General features: G+C 37.4%; 1 protein-coding gene across 3 annotated transcripts in view; it reads right to left on the bottom strand.

The window, feature by feature from the left end:
- The window catches only part of DOCK2 (dedicator of cytokinesis 2), a 446,749-nt gene that overhangs the window by 306,601 nt on the left and 120,575 nt on the right, over positions 1–19,573 (bottom strand). For all 3 annotated transcript variants that reach the window (XM_077137614.1, XM_077137615.1, XM_077137616.1), the window contains 3 exons: positions 19,378–19,486; positions 2,469–2,539; positions 91–197 (listed from right to left, as the gene is read on the bottom strand). In XM_077137614.1, coding sequence (XP_076993729.1) covers positions 91–197; positions 2,469–2,539; positions 19,378–19,486 — 287 coding nt within the window. The remainder of the gene's footprint in view (positions 1–90; positions 198–2,468; positions 2,540–19,377; positions 19,487–19,573) is intronic.

The following is a 19,573-nucleotide window of genomic DNA, read 5'->3' as shown; positions in this document are numbered from 1 at the left end:
AGAGATGCTTCAGTTACCTCATAGGTTGCCATACTCGGCTGTGTGTCCACAAAGAGCAGGACTCACCCAGAGAGGAGGCTTTGCACTCACCTTGCTTCTTAAAGAGGTTGCTCCGGACTATCTCATTCATGGACTGTACCTTCTGTTTCTGGAGTTTCACAGGCGGGATGCAGGTATAGAACTCATAGAGGAGCTGGCTGCAGGTGGGAGAACAAGGAGACCACCGAGCAAGTTAGGAAAACGTGGCTCACATCCTAGCACTTACAGACCATCCCTGGACTATAAGCTCTGCAGAGGCAAAACCCACGTCGATCCTACTCCCCTCACACCCTTTATTTCCTGGCAGAGTGTCAGGTGCCTGGCAAGCCCTCAATAAATATGTGTAGCTGTTGGTGTTGAATATTAACAGCATTCAAAGAGAGGTGAAAGTCTGAAAATAATACCAATAACTTTGAGTACTGACTATGCACCAAGCATAGGCTTTGCACTCCACATTTATTAAGCTTCACCACTCTATGGGTGGATGCCATAATTAACCTGTGAGTGAAAAACTAAGTTTTACAAAGGTTAAGAAACTTTCCAAACATTAGCAAATCATAAGTCACAGAACAAAACTGAAAAACTAGGTTCTCTGACTTTACTACCATACCATATTATTTACTAAAAAATTATAATAAGGTTTAAGATTTTAAAAAGTCTTCAATTAAAAAAACCTACAAAGAAGCTATGGGTTAGAACCAGTTTAGGACATCAAAAAGGAGACAGCTCTCCCAAACAGAGTAAAACTAAAAACATCCCTAAAAGAAAAATACATTAACTGTTAGCTTTCTAAAATAAACTCATTGTATTCATTCTTTCTTTCAGATATTTATTATGTTTCTGTTTAATCGTGACAGGTTATGTCCAGAGCAATGGAGGTACACTAGGAACAGACTTAGTCCTTAAATTCTAACAGGGTGGCCATGCGAGATAGAAGCAAACAAATCCAAACAACGTGATACATGCAATGAAGGAATTGAAACAGGGGTCATCAGAGAATAAAGATACAGAAGTTGGGGCAAGAATTTAATTTATATACAATATTCAGAAGTAGCTTCTATGAGGAGGTAGCATTTAACTTGAGACATGAAGATGAGAAGGAGCCAGCAAATGCTCGCCTTTTTTCTTTTTTATAGGAAAAATAAAAGGACAGTAAGGGAAAAACTGGTAAAATCAGAATAAAGTCTGCAGTTTAGTTGATAGAATTATACTGGTAGTAATTTCTCAGGTATTGCTAAATGTACCATGGTACGTAGCACATCAGCATGAATGGCAAATGGAAATTCTCTATTTACTATCTTTGCAACTTTCCTTTAAATCTAAAAGTCCTTCAAAATAAAAAGCTTTTAAAAAATCTTCTAAATAGAAACTGTATACAATTCAAGCATTATTCTATTGGGAGTGATGGAAAAGTTTTGCTAATAGATGGTGGTGATGGTAGCACGACATTGTGGATGTAATCATCAGCACTGAATTATATATTTGGATATGGTTAAAAGGGATCATTTAAGGTTGTATATATGTTACTAGAATAAAATTTTAAAGAAACAGCATTGTACTGTACAACACAAACAGTAAGAACCCTAATGTAAACTATGAACTATGGTTAATAGTACAATTACAATAATATAATTTCATCATTTCTAACAAATGCATCACAATTATGTAAGGAGTTAATAATAGGGGGTGAGTGTATGGGAACTCTGCATTTTCTGCATGGTTTAACTGTCAACCAGTAGTTTCTCTAATAAAAAATATAATAAAAACACTCTATATGGTTTCGGGGAATAGAAGTGAATTTAAGAAAAAAAAAGAGTACACTGGGCTCAGAAATCTCTATTTTTTTTTTTTTTTTTTGCATGGGGAGGCATTGGGAATCGAACACGGGTCTCCAGCATGGCAGGCAAGAACTCTGCCTGCTAAGTCACCATGGCCCACCCAGAAATCCCTATTCTAACAGGGATATTTAATAATCCTATTAAATAATGTGCTCATATGAGGAGAATGGGGTTAGGAAGGCGGAGAACTCAGAAGGAAGCCCATCTCCATTATTCCCGTTGGGTACACTAAGATTGTTCTCCATTTTCAACCATATGGACTCACAGGCAAAGCCTGGAAGCGAAAATCACCTTTAAGGCTCAGGGAAATGGAGACAGTTGCTTCAAGCATCCATTTTTTAACCTACATGTTTGCATCCTGTATCATCTGTGGGATGTTTATTTCATGTTCAGTTTTCACCAGAATTTGACACAAAACCACAGTGCAAATATCCCTCAATAGAGGCTCCATATGAGGCTGCTTCCACATGCCCTCCCCATCCCCAAAGTGAACATTTGTCTGGAATGCCTCATAACATCTCCCTTGCCTCCAAATCCATTCTGCTTGCAATTCTACAGCAGAATCTAGGAAAGCACATCATAAAACCTCACCTGAGTAACTTTGCATCAAAGACCATTTCCACATCATGAAGGACAGATGGAATGTATTTCAAAGCTGCCACCTAGATGGAAAGTGAAATAAACATGAACGATGTCCACATCCAATAACTGTGTTGACCGGGAGGAGATTTTGCAACGTGACACAAATCAGGGGAGTATGACCCTGCATTCTGAGCATGACTATGATGATTCAAGACACTGTATATAGACTGAAGCATAAGCATGTGCTTCGTTGAACACAAAAGTAAAGCCACAAACTCCTATCTTCAGGGAAGCAGTAACATATAGTAGGAAGACTGAGGTTAGGCAGACCTGCAGTCAAATCCTGGGTCTACACTTAGCAGCCACGTAGCTTTGGGCAAAACACTTAAACTCTGTGATGTCTCAATTTCCTTATCTGTATACTAGCCAAAGGAATTCCTATTTTGAAGGATTGTCAGGATTAGAAACAATACACACGAGGTGACCAGCAGAGTGTTGGGCATTTCTTCAAAATAGGAGCTTTTGTTTTTATCAGAAGACGGCTTGGACTGAGTTATTCATATTTTCTCTCCCTGATCATGTTGTTAATAATATTTGGCATGTTTGGCCCACTGGCTGGGTTAGGAAAGCTGAGCATTGTGGAGGATTTTCTTTCCCCCATGCAAATTAACTGATGCATCCGGAGGTAGAGACACACCTACCACTGGCATAACAACACCATAGGCTAAGCAGCAGGATGAACCACAATTTTGGCAGGAGTTGTAAGCCATGTGATGTAGCTGGAAAATAATGTTTAAGAATCCAGTGGAAGTAGCATTTTTCAATTTCTTTTTATCTTTCTGCACATTTGAGGTACTGAACATTCAACATGTATCACCCTTTAACAATCAGATAAAAATAAAATTTGTGAAAATCATTTTCTTAAAGATTTTTCCTCTAGCCATATATAACAGCTTCTTACTTAACAACTATTTTTAATAATAATATGTATTTTATGTAAAAAAAAAATCACTCCAAGATACAGTTTTATGGCAAATGTGGCAAAATGCTGAAACTTGGATCGGTATACTAGGTGGGGTTATATTAGAGTGCTCCAAATGACTCTGTATTATTTTTGCAACTGTTTTGTAAGTTTGCATTATTTCAAAATAAATAGTTAAAAAAAAAAAAAACATTATGCCTCCATCCCCTTGATACCCAGATACGTTGGAGTAGAATATTAGTGATGGTGAGAAAATTTTATTACTCCTTTCACGTCCCTCTCACTTTTCCTTTTTAGAAACAACAGGATCAAGAAGTTTGTTTCCTTTATAATTCCATGCTCAATTATCTTTTCTCCTTAGAAAAAGGGAACCAGGCGGCTAAGAGCAGCATATCTGAATGGGACACATTTTATCCACACCAGACCTGAAAAGGAAGCTCATCAATGCACCCTCAGATTGCTTACCTATAGCTGAAGTGAGAGGAAGGAAGCATTGGCCACATTTACGCTTTTCTTCTTTTCAATTTCGCTTTTTCTCCTTTCCTCATTTATTTCTGACTCCAAGTACCCCTAGTTTGGTTGGGGGAAGGTCGGGTTATTATAAAACTGGGGTGTCCTCACACATTCCTGACTCTCTAGGGAGATACAGGCAATAATGACCCAGGGTTCATGCCAGAGAAATATCACCTCTAAGCTGAGCCAGGAGATGGTTAGGGGTTATGGATACAAGACCTTCCTCGGCCCCAATAAGGAACTTTCTGGACTAACAGAAGTCTGAAAAATACATACTCAGAGCCAAAGAACATGTTATGCCCTAGTGTATTCAAGTTATGTTATATATGTGTGTCTGTGTGTAAATAATACAGCATATACTATATGCATATATGTTTTTATCCATTTAGAGTTCAATGACATTTTAATTGTATTTTTAAGCATTTCAACAGTAGAATCTGTTGAACTGGATATTTTCAGGTATTTACTTAGAACAAATAAAATTCTGCATTATACAAAAATTTAAAAAATAAAAAGATAAAGTATTAGGGTGAAAAATTGTCCCTGAAGTCTCTCACCCTCATCTCAGCTCCAATCCCTCCTCCCCAGAAGGAGGGATTGTTAATACTGTGATGAATTTCCTTCCATGCTATATTCTATACATTTACTTTGTGTGTGAATGTGCATGTGTACAATTTGTATAGTTCTGAAATTCTATTTTTGCAATTAACCATATACCACTGGGTCATTTCACAGACCATACACTCTTCATTTCTAACCAATACACAGCAATGCCAGCATATGGTAGACCATATCTTTTCTAACCTGTCCAGTACTAATGGGCCCCATGCTATTTTTAGTTTTTTTAAATTATAAAACCTGTGCTTTATGTACCTGTACATATTTTGGTATACATGTGTAACCTATTAATGTATATTTTTGTACATGTAAGAATCCCTGTAGAATGGATTGCTTAAAGAGAAACTGGTGCAGCAAAATGTATGTTCATACAAATTTTAGCAGACAGCACCAAATTACTTTAGAAAGAAGTAGTAACCAATTTCCTTTTGCTAACACTATGAACCTGTCCATCGCTCCATAATCTTGCTAATATTGGACATACATATCTTTTTAATATTTGTCAATCTGAAGCATGATTTGCAAGTGTAATATGCAACTCTTTGGTTTCTAGTGAAATTAAGTATCTTTTCTATATTTATTGAACATCTGTATTTACTAAATTGCTTATTCATATTCTTTCCCTATTTTTCTTTGGGGTGATTTTTTTTCTTATGGAATGCGTGATTCTTTATGTATCAATCATATTAACCCCTGAAGTGATACATTTTGCAAGAATTTTCTCTTGCTTGTCCTACTTCACTTATTGCTTGTCTTTCAGCTTTGTGCATCATATCTTTCCTTGCACAGGAAGGTGATAATTTGCATGCTGTCAAATTTGCCAATCATTTTCTTTATTGTTACTAGATTTTATATCTTGAGATTCATCTTTTATTCTTTCAAATCCAGTGTTTCCAAAACTGTGATCATTTGGATGCTCTTGTCTTATAAAATAGTGTAGGTATTCTGTGGAGGAAAAGGGTTTTGCAGTCAAATCATTTGAGGAAACTTGGGTTGAAGCAAAGATAAACTTGTGAGGTTTTTATATTGTAGAACATTTCAGAATTTTAATATGCTAAGAAACATTATGCTAATCCTCCAGGAATTTGTAATTTATGATATATATTGTATAGTAAAGATGGTCTAAGACCATCTTTATTATGAAACATCAAACAGAGGCAGCAAAACCAGATGCTCTCAGGGCTGGGCAAGAAAAAGAAAGGAGTGGGATTAGCTGAGTAGAGGACAGTCAGAACTGAAGGGGTACATGGAACTTAAAGGTCTTAGCCTACCTGAAGAATGATCATTCTTGTTCAATTGCTTTCCCGCTGCACTAGCCAAATAAAATACATCTGCTGGATGCATTTCTCTTAGTTGCCAACACTTTGCAATCTCTCAGTTCTAAAGAGGCACTATATTCTGAGGCACATGCCCTGAAAAAAGCTGGTCCTAGCACATCTAGAAATCTGTTCCTTCATTCACTGTTAGGCAAGACCATAGAGCTCTGGGTTCACAGAGACCCCAAGCCCATTCTGCACTTGAGATTCCGCATCTTCTTGTGGGGTCAGGATACATGACATGAAATAAAGTATACTACGCACCTGAAGTCATTCCCAGCACACAGCAGTCTCAAAGGTGTGTGTGTGTGTATGTGTGTATGTGTGCCACGTCTCCCCTTATCTCATCTCTCAAGCTCCTGACCTCGTTTCAGAGTGTCTGGACAAAGTTTAATGTGTACTCATCATAATTAAGACCAAAGTGAGGGAATGACAACAGAATTGAAAACTTCACCAAGTTGAGAAACACCAGGACTTCAGTGTTGGCAGCAGTTTTCTGGCTTTCAAGAGCCACATGTCATTCCAGTGCTTTGGAGTGATGCTAGAGAATAGCAGTCACCAGGAGGCTGAACAGACATTCATACTTAAATGCTTCAGCTATTAGTGAGGAGCTGGACAGGGTGAGAAGAGGGGCTGCCTCATGGGAAACTAATCTTCCCAACTTCCCAGCTCCAAGCTGGCAATAAAGGAAAGCAAACTGACTGGCTGTCATCCTGCTGCTCAGAGAGTGTTACCAACTCAACAGGAGAGACAGAAACTTTCGTCTTGGCCAGGCAGCCACACAGAGAATCGGGAGACCCATGGTTCTCTCTTCCAACAGGTACAGTCCATCTTTGACTTGGAAGTTTGCAAGCCCATTGTCACAACCAGCACTGGCCATAGGGCACCTATCCACAAGTCCTGACTTGCCTAAAGGGTGTGATAGCCAGGTTCAGCAGGTGCGACCAAGGAACGCTCCCAGGAGGCAAAGCAGCTTAGACAGAAGATCTGCTGGAAAGCTACATTTGGTACAGGTTTTTAAAGCCGGTGAACTATAGACAGCTCGTTTTTTAACCTGTTAGCCTCCTGGGAACTGTTTGCTTTACTGCTGCTATTATTGTTACTTATTATTATTACACAAAAATTAATATTGTATTTAAATCACCTTTATTCCATGATATATTTCTTTATTGTATATAATATTTTATAATTCTTATAACACACATATGCATGTATGTGTATACATATTTATGTGGGGAGGTGCTAAAAGCAACCATTATTCAAAATATTACATCATTTATTTTACATGCATCATCTCATCTAATTCTTACAATTACTCTATGAATAGACTATGAGTAGATATTGTCATCCCACTTTACCAATGAAAGAACTGTGGTACAGAGAGGTTAAAAATTTTGCCAGAAGTCACATAGCTAATAAATATCATAGAAAGTTTATGAGCCTGACTCTGGCCAAATGGTTCTTAACTAGTGTGCTATACTGTGTCCCATTATCCTTTGGGAAAAGCATTCCATCTTGGCAAATTGGGAAGTTACAGGAAGGGCAGTGAAGGCAGATTGGGGAGAAAATAGATAAAGAAACTTTCCACCAATATAAGGAGAGTCTTTGAAAAGAATGTACAGTTTTCCTGATGGTCCTTAAATTCAGGATCCTCCACACCATATACAGAGGGGGTTCAAAAAACAGCCATTGAGGAAAATGTTTGCCAGCTCAACTGTTTGTTAATCATCTAGCATCATGTGAATTTCCTAGATTAATTATGAACTCCAACCCAAAGGTCAAGTACAGGTCTCTACAAGACAGCCAGACCCAAATCAAGCAATAATGATTTACTGTCACACAGAAAAGTCAACAGAGGACATTTGAGACAATTGCCAAACAGATGGGCTTCACAAGAATTAATAATCTTAGAGAATGGCAGCATGAGACAGCCTCTGAAAAAACCTCCCCAGAGATTTAGTGAATAAAAGGATAAATTCCACTTGCTTAGAACTCCATAGGACAGTAGAAGCTGGAAAAGGATTCCACAAACATCAAATTGAAGAAAAAGAAAAATATCAGGTAAGAAAATTCTGTCCTGGACTGTAGGTCCAGTCCCATTCTCCTCCCACCCACTCAGCCCCTTACAGCATGGGAGTCCCAAGGAGGCAAAAAGGCCCAGCTGCCTCCCACCACAGACAGAGGCTGGAGGGACTTCCAGCATCAAGATAGAACTCCCCACATATCCAAGCACAGGGACCTAGGTCTGCAGGGACCCAGAGTAGAACACAAGCCTCTGAGGAATGCTGCATAGAAAAGAGTCCCCAGGGGATTAAACAGACTGAAAGAGATACCATAATAGACATGTAATAAGAACAGGTATGCCCTTACTCCATCCAGATTCAGTCGGTTGAACCACCCAAAAGCAAAGTGGATTTTTACTGAAGTAATCCACCTTTCCAGATGGACCTCATCTGGTCTCTGAGGCATGATACCATAATGAGGAAGAAACCAGAAGGAAAAAAGGCTCACATATAAAATGTAGAAGGGGGAAGAGCAGGGTTAAAACTGAATTGCTGTAAGACAGGACAGGTCCAGAACTGAAAAGTGTAAGGAAAATGGGGCACTGAGTGAGGGAGAGAATTTAAACAAATCACAGGAGCTAGGGAGAAAATTCTGCACAAAAACAAGTAGGGGGTGGGGTGCAAGGGTAGTTCAGGGGTAGAATTCTCGCCTGCCATGTGGTTCAATTCCCAGCCCATGCATTTCCCAAAACAAACGAGCAAGCATACAAAAAGCAAACAAACAAAAATACAACAAATGGTACTGCAATAATGGGATACTCACAGGAAAAAGTATGAAATGTAACTCCCACCATACAGAATACAAAAACTAACAAATAAACAAATGGAACATATCAAGATTCCTGGGAAGGAATAGAGGAAAGGAAATTCTCTTTGGAGGTGAAACAATTGCACAAAAAGTAAAATCTTAAAAACTGCATCACACATCGAGGACAATAATCAGATGAAGAAGAGTTGAAAAAATCTGTTTGCCTATTCTAAAGGTCTAGAGTAAGGTAGACCAAGCATCAAAGAAGAGCCTTAATGTAAAGCCAATCAACAATATAACCCTAGACAGAGGGAGAAATGGATCCTCAGAGTTAACTAAGATAATCAGATGGCCCAGATATCAGCAAGAAAATACAAGCCATACTAAGAAACAAGATGTCATGGTTCAATCAAGAGAACTTCTGAATCTCTGCTTAAAACTTAAGCAGAGATTCAGAAGTTGGAATAACCAATCAAAGTTAATTAAGCAAATCTCCTAAATCAATTCAAGGAAATGTACAAAAAAAGGTAAGGATATTGAGAAGACAATATGTGAGCATAAAGAAGACTTTAAAAGTATAAGAAGAAGTAACAAATTATAGGGATGGAAGGCACAATAATGAAGATTGAAAATACACTAGAGACATTCAACAGCAGATTAGAACAGGCAGAAGAAAGAATCTGTGAATTTAGAAGACAGGAAAATTGAAATCATAGTGTCAGAAGAACAGATAGAGGAAAGAATAGGAAAAACTGAGCAGTGTCTCAGGGACTTGAGTGGCAGCATGAAGTGCATAAACATATGCACCATAGGTTCCCAGAAGAGAAGGAGAAAGGGTCAGAAAGAATATTTGAAGAAATAATGGCCAAATATTTCCCAATTCTTATGAAAGACATAAATATGCAAGTCCAAGGAGCACAACGTACTCCAAACAGAATAAATCTAATAGACCTACTCCAAGACACATATTACTCAGAATGTTAAATGCCATACATAAACTGAGAATTCTGAAAGCAGCAATAGAAAAACATTCATCACATACAAGCATCCTCAATAAGAATAAGTGCCAATTTCTCATTAGAAACCATGGAGGCAAGAAAGCAGTGTTATGATATACTTAAGACACTGAAAAAGAAAAAAATCCAGCCCAAAATTCTTCACCCAGCAAAACTGTCCTTTAAAACTGAAGGAGAAAGAAATAAAAGAAAAAGAAAAAGAAAAAGCTGAAGGAGAGTTTAAAATATTCACAAACAGAAACAGAGAGAGTTCATCAACAAAAGACCTGCCCTACAAGAATTACTAAAGAGATTGTGTAGGTTGAAAGGAAGAGACAGGAGAGAGTGGCTTGAAGTAGTGTGAAGAAAGGAAGCTCATCACTAAGGGTAATTAAAGGTGTAAATAAAAAACTCAATAGTATTGTATCCTCAATATACAATTCTATTACTCAATACATATAAGAATCAGAATATAATTGAACAAGAAAAAAGCATATTTACTGATAACATGTGCAAAATAGGAAGTGGTAAAGTAGGACAAAAACAACATAAAGAGGGGAATCAGGATACGGGAGCAGAGAATGTGTGTGCTATTGAAACTAAATTGGTGTCTTTTAAAATTAGGTTATAGGTGTAGGTTGTGTAATATAAACCCAAAGGTAATGACAAACAAAGTATTTTCAAAATATACAGAAAAAAAATAAGAGGGATCAGTCAGATACATCACAAAAGATCAACTATACAGAAAAGAAGGTTGTAAGGAAACCTACCTCAAAGGAAAGGAGGTACTGAAAAAAAAAGATATGACATAAAAATCAAAGGACAAAATGGCTGAAGTAAGTATTTCATTTGCAGAAATAACACTGAATATTAATGGATTAAACTCCCCAATCAAAAGACACATTCTGGTAGAATGGATATAAAAGCATGATCTAACTATATGCTTTTACAAGAGACTCACCTTAGACCAGAAGACACAAACAGTTGAAAATGAAAGGATGGAAAAATATATTCCATTGAAATAGTAACCAAAAATACTTTGAGTAGCTATAGTAATATCAGGAAAAATAGACTTTTAGGCAAAAGCTGATAGAAGAGACAACGAATGACCCTGCATATTAATAAAAGGGGCACTGTACCAGGAAGAAATAGCAATCATAAACTTATCACCTAATCATGGTGCCACAAAATACATGAGGCAAACACTGGCACACCTGAAGGGAGAAAAAGATAGCTCTACAATAACACCTGGAGCCTTCAATACATCACTCTCATCAATAGATATAACATCTGGACAGAAGATCAATAAAGAAACAGGGAACTTGCTATGATAAATGAACTAGACCTAACAGACATATACAGTGCATGGCACCACAACACAGCAGGATATACATTTTTCTCAAGTGCCCATGGATCATTTTCTGGAATAGACTACAAGTTGCATCACAAAACAAGTCTCCACACATTTAGAAATATTGAAATCACACAAGCATCTTCTCTGGTCATAAAGGAATGAAGCTGGAAATAAAAATAGGAGGAGAACTGGAAAATCCACAAATATAAGAAGTTAAATAACACTCTGTTAATCAGTGCCTTAAAGAAGAAACTGCAAGGGAAATCAAATATCATGATATGAATGAAAACAAGAAAACAACATATCAAAACTTATGGGATATAGCAAAAGTGGTGCTGAGAAGGAAATTTATAGCCCTAAATGATTACATTAAAAAATAAGAAAGAGCTAAATTCAAGTATCTTCCTGGAGGAACCAGAAAAAGAACAGCAAACTAACTTTACAGCAGAAGAAGGAAATAAATAAAAAAGATTAAAGCATGAATAAATGAAATTGAGAATAAAAAAAATCAACAGAGAGCATTAACAAAACCAAAAGTAAGTTCTTTGAAAAGATCAATAAAATTGGTAAACCCTAAGCTAAACTGACAAAGAGAAAAGAAGAGAAGAAACAAACAAATAATACCAGAAATGAGAAGGGGGACATTACTACTGACTCCATAGAAATAAAAGTGATCATAAGAGGACACTATGAACAATGGTATGCCACAAATTAGACAACCTAGATGAGACGGTCAAACTCCTAGAAACACGTGAACAGCCTACACTAACTGTGGAAGAAATAGAAGACCTCAACAGATTGATTACAAGTAAAAAGATTGAATCGGTCATCAAAACCTCCCAACAAAGAAAAGCCTAGGACCAGATAACTAACTTCACAGGTCAATTCTACCAGTCATTCCAAGAATTAATTCCAACCCTGATGAAACTCTTCCAAAAAACTGAAGGGAAAGGAACACTACCTAACTCATTCTATGAGGCCAATATCACCCTAACATCAAAGCCAGATAAAGATACTACAATGAAAGAAAATTACACAAAATATCGCTGGTGAATATAGATTCAAAAATCCCCAACAAAATACTTGCAACTTGAATCCAGCAGCATGTCAAAAGAATTATGCGCCATGATCAAGTGTGTTTTATCCTAGGTATGAAGGGTGGTTCAGCATAAGAATATCAATTAATATAGTATAGCACATAAACAAAATGAAGGGGAAAAAACACATGAGCATCTCAATAGACATAAAAAAGGTATTTGAGAAAATCATCAACCTTTATTAAAAACCCTCAGAAAATCAGTAATAGAAGGATAGTGCTAAAACATGATAAATGACATATACAAAAAAACCCACAGCTAGCACCATACTCAAATGTGAAAGACTGAAAGATTTCCCTCTAAAATTTGGAACAAGACAAAAATGTCCACAGTCACCACTGCTATTTTACACTGTATTGGAAGTTCTAGTCAGAGCAATTAGACAAGAAAAAAAATTAAAAAGGCATGCAAGTTGGAAATGAAGAAGTAAAACTTTCATTATTTGCACATGACATGATCCTAAGTATAGAAAATCCCCCCAAGTCTACAACAAAGTTACTAGAGCTTCTAAATGAATTCAGCAAAGTCGCAGGGTATAAGATCAACACTCAAAACATCAGAATTTGTTCCTATACACTAGTTATAAGCAAACTGAGGAGGAAACCAAGAAGAAAAATTCTATTTACACAGCAACTAAAAGAAACAAATATCTAGGAATAAATTTAACCAAAGATGTAAAGGACTTGTACATAGAAAACCACAAAGCATTGCTAAAAGAAATCAAAGAAGACCTAAAAAAATGGAAGAACATTCATGTTCACAGATTGGAAGACTAAATATCACTAAGATGTCAATTCTACAAAAATGATTTACTGATTCAACACAATCCCAATCAAAATTCCAAACGCCTACTTTGCAGAGATGAAAAAGCCAATCATCCAAGTTATTTGGAAGGGTAAAGGCCCCAGAATAGGCAAAGCCATTTTGTTTAAGAAGAACGGAGTTGCAGGACTTACACTTCCTTGTGTTATGGCATATTACAAAGTTATGCTGTTCAAAACAACATGGTATAGAGCACAAGATAGATACAAATCAGTGGAACTGAATTGAGAGTTCAGAAATAGACCCTTGCACCTAAAGCTGCCAAGTTCACTCTACTGGACTAGAACAGTCTCTTCAACAAATGGTACTGGAAAAACTGGATATCCATACGCAAAAGAGTGAAAGAGGACCCCTTATTTCACACCATACACAAAAATTAAACTCAAAATGGATCAAAGACCTAAATATAAGAGCCAGGGCTATAAAACCCCTGAAGAAAATGTACGGAAGCATCTTCAGCATCTTGTGTTAGGTATTCGCTTCTTTGACTTTACACCCAAATCACAAGCAATGAAAAAAAAATAGAAAAATGTGACCTCATCAAAATTAAAAATTTTTGTGCATCAAATGACTGTCATAAAAGTGAAAAGAGAGCCTACTCAATGGGAGAAAATAGTTGGATACCACATATATGATAAAGGTTTAACATTCAGGATATGTAAAGAAATCCTACAACTCAACAGTAAAACGATAATCCAATTAAAAAATTGGCAAAAGACTTGAGTTCCAAAGAGGATAGACAAATGGCTAATAAGCACATGAAAAGATGCTTAGCTTCATTAGAGATTAGGGAACTGCAAACCAAAACCACAATGAGACACAATTTCATATCCAGCAGAATGGCTGCTGTTAGGAAAACAGAAAACTACGAGTGTTGGAGAGGATGCTAGCAGGAATGCAAATTTGCAGCCACTATTGAAGACAGTTTGGCAGTTCCACAGGAAGCTAAGTACAGAATTATCATATGACCCAGCAATCTTGCTCCTAGGAATACATCTAGAAGACTTGAAAACAGAGACTAGAATAGGTATTTTCACATCGATGTTCATGATGGCATTATTCAAAATTGCCAAAAGATGGAAGCAACCCAAGAGTCCATCTAATGGAGACACAAAATGTAGTATATACAGTGATGGACTATTATTCAGTCATAAAAAGAAGTCCTGATGGATGCAACAACATGGATGAATCTTGAGGACATTATGCTAAGTGAAATAAGCCAGACACAAAAGGACACATGAACTCACTAATATGAACTAAGTATAATAAGCAAGTTTATCGAGTTAGAATCTAGAATGCGGGTTACCAGACTGGGAATAGAGAACGGGGAGTTGATGCTTAATTGGCACAGAATTTCTATTTAGGTTGATAAGATTTGGAAAAGGCTGCTGGTGATGGTAGCACATTATTTTAGTGTAATTTAACAGTGCAGAATTATGTATGAGAATGTGGATGAAAGGGGAAGTTTGGAGTCATGTATGTTATTAGAATGAATGTTAGAAGATAAAACATGGAACCGTAAATCACAGTGAACCCAGTTGTGAATACTGGACTATGGTTAATAGTACAGTTTTGAGATTATTCTTTCATGAATTATAACAAATGCATGACACTAATAAAAATTGTTAATAATAAGGTGGTATATGGGGAAACAAATATATCTAATATAAAGGATGGACAATAGTTAATAGTACTGTTTTGATATTCTTTTATCAATCCTAACAAAGGTACCACACTAATACAAAGTGTCGACAAGAAGGGGGTATATGAGGATGCTGTATGTTTGATATAACTTTTCTGTAGACCTACAATTTTTTAAATTAAAAAATAATAGTAATTTTTAAAACCTTATGCTAAGTGAAAGTAACCTGAAACAAAGTACTACATATTGTATGATTCCATTTCTATAAAATGTAAATATAAATAAATTTATAGAGAGAAACAGATTAGTGATTATGTTGGGCTGGGGAAAGATAGAAGGATTGAGAGGTGACTGCTAATGGGTACAGGGTTTTTCTTTTAGAGTAATGGAAATGTTCTAAAATTGATTGTGGTGACAAATGCACAACTCTGTGAATATACTAACAGCCACTGATAATACATTTTGAATGGATTGCATGGTATATGAATATATCTCAATAAAATTGCTTTTTTAAAAAGAAAAAAGAAAGAAGTGATAATCTTGGGCTGCTAGCATGCAGCAAATGTTAAAAAATAAAACCAACTAAATAAATAATAAACAAATAAAAACCAAACAGCTGCACTCCCTCAAAGGGGAATAGTGGCTTGGCAGCTGGGTGTTTCTAGATTGTCTGTCTCTCTCTTTCCCTCTCTCTTGCTCTCTTACAGACACACACATACATGCACGTATGAAGGCAGCCCAGAATAAGAGTGAGCAGCTTCAGTGCCGGTAAACAGAAACCCCAAGCACATGGCAGGTACACAGTAAATGGACAGTGTTTTTATTGCTATTTCTATAGTCTTTACATTGGGTTTAACTATCCTCAGTTCCAGGTTAGCTGCTACCCATGCTGACCTTGAACGAGGGGAAACTACAGGAAGCAATTGATAAAAGTTTCCAGATAAGCCCTAGAAATAAGAAATAACCTGCCTAAAGGCCTGGAACTCACAAAGGACAAAGCTGAGATGTGAACCAGATCTGCTCCACTTTCAACCAAAGCATGCTATAGGTTTCCACTATAAGGTGCTATCCAGGTAGAAATGTAAAGTTTGGTCCAGGAAGACCAACCTCTAGCATTCACACAGTATGCAGCCAATTCAAAACTCATGGCAGACATTACTAACAGATGGTTGTATTCCTTCCTACTATACCCCATAGAGGCTCAGAGCCAGGTCTCCAGTCACCTGGTCCTACTTGATCAGTTAGAACACTAGATGCAATTTTTCCATATTATTGTGTTTTTTTTTTTTAAATTTAAACAGTTTTATTCACACACCACACAATCCATTCTAAGTGTATCATCAATGGCTCTTGGTATAATCACATAGTTCATACATTCACCACCGCAGACAATATGAGAGCAGCCTCATTTCTTCTGAGGAAAAAACTCCCATACCCTTCTATCCTCCTATTATTGACATTTAGCTTTGGTATAATGCCTTAGCTACAGTTAATGAAAGAATATTACAACACGACTGTTAACCATAAGCCTTAGTTTGCATTAATTGCATTTTTCCCCCATACCATCCTATTATTAAACACCTTGCAATGGTGATGTATGTTTGTTTTAGTTCATGTAAGAACTTTCTTATTTGTATAAATAACCACTGTCATATTCATTTTAGGTTTCACTAAGTTACACAGTCTCAGTTTTTATGCTCCAGCTTTCCTTGTGGTGACACACATGACTTCAGCCTTCTTTTTTCAACTCACACTCAGCTTTGTTGTTTACATTTACAAATTGTGCTACCATCGCACAGTATTGTGCTATCCATTTTCTGAACCTTTACAGTCAACCTTATTAAACATGTAGTACTCCCTAAGCATCGATTTCCCTATCTCCAGTCTCTTTTTATCTCCTGATAGCCTATGCTCTCAAATTTAACTCTGAGTTTGCTCATTATAGTTAGCTCATAATGTGAGACCGTACAATATCTGTCCTTTTGTTTCTGGCTTATTTCACTCAACATAATGTCCTCAAGGCTCATCCACATAGTGACATGCATCACAACCTTGTTCCTTCCTGTAGCTGCCCAGTGCCCCATTGTGTGTACGCACCACAGCCTGCCCACACACTCCTAACAGTCAATGCCCTCTGTTTTTTGTTTGTTTTTTTCATACAGCCAGTTATTGTGGATTTATTCTCCTTGAAATTGTTATCTGTGTTTCTTGTACTAAATGTATACCTGAATAACCTAGCACTCTCCGGCCCCACGTGACAAGGTTAAGAACACAAACACCCCCTTCAGATCCCACTCAAGTAAAGTGACAATGAAGCTTCTGTGTTGTGATGAAGGAAAGGAGGGAGAATCACAAATAATGAAAAATCACTGAAACTAAACTCCGTAACAGACTCTCTATTACGTTCTATATGCATTATTTTATTTAATTCTCCCAATAACTTTGTAAAGTGGGCATTATATTTCCCATTCTATAAAAGGATGATTTATGGCCTGGGGACATGAAACGAACTCAGGGCCTGGTTTCCCACTCAGGTCTTCCTGGCTCCAAAGCCAAAGCTCTTACTCCCAGAGCAAACCTCAAGGACCACAGGAGATTCCTTGTAATGGGGTTTGCTAACATCACATGGCCTTGATCCTTCTCCCCTCATCAGCTCACACCTTAAAGAGCACTAAATTCTATTCAAATGGTACTGCTCCATATTTGAATATGACTTTATAGTCTTCTTTGATAAATTTCCAATAACCATGGAAACAGGTAGAACGTATCATTGGTTTTATGTAAATCCACAAAGCTAATTTAGGTCCAAAGATCAAACTAAAAGAGATGAAGCCCCTTTACACTGCTCTGAAGTAGGAATCCATGAAGAGTAAACCTGCATAATCTGGCCTGAATGACAGAGAAAATAAGCCACTTCTTAAAAATTACCCAGACAAAAAGAACCTGGATAAAAGGTCTATGCCAAAACCATAATTATCGTGTTAGTTCTTTGCATTTGCATAGCATTTGATAATTTGCTCTTTTACATGCAATGCTTATTGGATCCTCACCCAAACAGTGAAGCCTTATGGATGAGGAAACTGAGACACTGAGAAGTTACAATGACCAGACTGTTGTTACAGAGCTGATAACCCTTGTTAGCTCAGGTCTCCTTGATGTGCTAGACATTCCCTTGCTCAGCTTTCCTTCCTTGCTTCCATTCTCCCCTTTTATTTTATTTCCCTACTTTCTTACTCCCTCCATCCCTTTGTTCCATTTCCCAAGATACAGTTAGTTCATCATAGGGAAACAGGTCCTGAAATTAGAAAGCGAAGCTCTGTGACACTCTCCATCCTTCTCAAGGCCATGTGGACTTTTCATGGCACCTCTGCTTCTCTCAGGGCCTCTGCTCCCTTCTCCTCCACATCAGCTGGCTTCCTCTGTTGGTTCATCCTTTCTGCTCCTTCACACTTCAGTTTACTTGGAGCCTATGGCAGACCTGACTCAACCCTAAAGTTTCTTTCAGGGCAAGTGGTCATCTTCAGCTCTCACTGTCCTAAGGCTGTTTGGCCTCTCACTGGGAGCTCACTTACTTTCAACATACTACAGACAATGGGATAATCTCAGTTCTCACTCCTCTTCTTCATGCAGTCCCCTGTTCCTGTTACTCTCTTTGCTGTTAAATGATGAGAATTTTAGGTGTAGGAGGAAGACTTTTTAAGAACCCAGCAAGAGGGAAGGGAAGGTAAATAACTTAAGACTGAAATCCCTACTGATTTTAGAGAAAACATTCATATCCCCACCTTAGTGTTCATACACAGCAGGTTCTAAATCAAGAGTGTAACGTAGTGGTTGAGAGTAAGGCTTTTAGAGCCAGGCAGGAATGGATTTGAATCCCAGCTTTACCATTTACTTGCAATGGAATCTGGAGGAACCTATCTCAACTCTCAAGAGCTTCAGTTTTCTCACCTATCAGGTGGATTTGTAAACACCTACCTTTATGGCTATTCATTCATTCATTCATTCATTCTGCCTTCTCACCTCCATTCTAGCTGAATGCCAGTACTTCATTAATTCTAAGTAAAAGCTGGGCAATTCCAAGCATGATAACAGTTATGTAAAAAGGATAAAGTTGATTTTTTTAAAAGACAATCTCCATTAACATATTTAGATAAATATATCTGGGTTTTCTTTATAAACAACACATCAGGCAGCCCCTCCTGAACACTCCAGAGTAAATCCCATGAAAGTTATGAAATCTCCCTAAACAGCCTATTCATTCACACTTTTTGCTGCTAAACTCTTTCTCAGACACAGGGCCGAGCCTCAAGTTTTCTCCATTTACAGAGTTTACAGATCACCATCCTGGATCACTATATCAGAGAACCCATTCTCTCTAGAGTGTCTCTTGTTCTTTGAAGAGATGCTTTGATCCCAATAAGAGACCTGAGTTTATGGTGTTAAGAACAAAAAGTGGAGGATGGGAGCCTCAGTTTAAGAGACCACCGTCTTCACTCTTCTCACCATTAGAAGCAGACAGGTTCAACCTATTTAACAATGTAACAAAGGCTTCAGAGCTATTTTTAAAGGAGGCATTTATGCCTTCAAGGGAGCCAAACAATAAATATTCTTTCTCCTGCCCCAGGGATCCTTGGCCTTTATGATATTTAAACCACCTTCAATTAATGAAGGGCTGTGTATTTAAGTAAAAGCAGATATTATCTCAACATGCTGCTATTTAGTGGATAACCAAGGGAAAAAATGGGGGTTTTTGGCAGTGTAGACCAACCTGCAGAAGGATGGTGGTTTTATATTGACTTTTCATCAGGTTGTTGATGGATTCAAAGAGCCGTCTCATGGATTCTTCAAACTCCATCTGTTCTTTCCCTTCGTAAAGCCTGAAAGAAGACACAACTGGGTTATTACTCAAGCTTCAAGCAATACCTTTGAAAGTGTGTGCCAGCCACAACCTTCATTTAAAATTT

Source organism: Tamandua tetradactyla, chromosome 20 (genome assembly GCF_023851605.1).
Source record: "Tamandua tetradactyla isolate mTamTet1 chromosome 20, mTamTet1.pri, whole genome shotgun sequence".
Taxonomy (NCBI): domain Eukaryota; kingdom Metazoa; phylum Chordata; class Mammalia; order Pilosa; family Myrmecophagidae; genus Tamandua; species Tamandua tetradactyla.
Note: the sequence above shows the minus strand (reverse complement) of the source record. Positions and strands in the feature narration are given on the sequence as shown.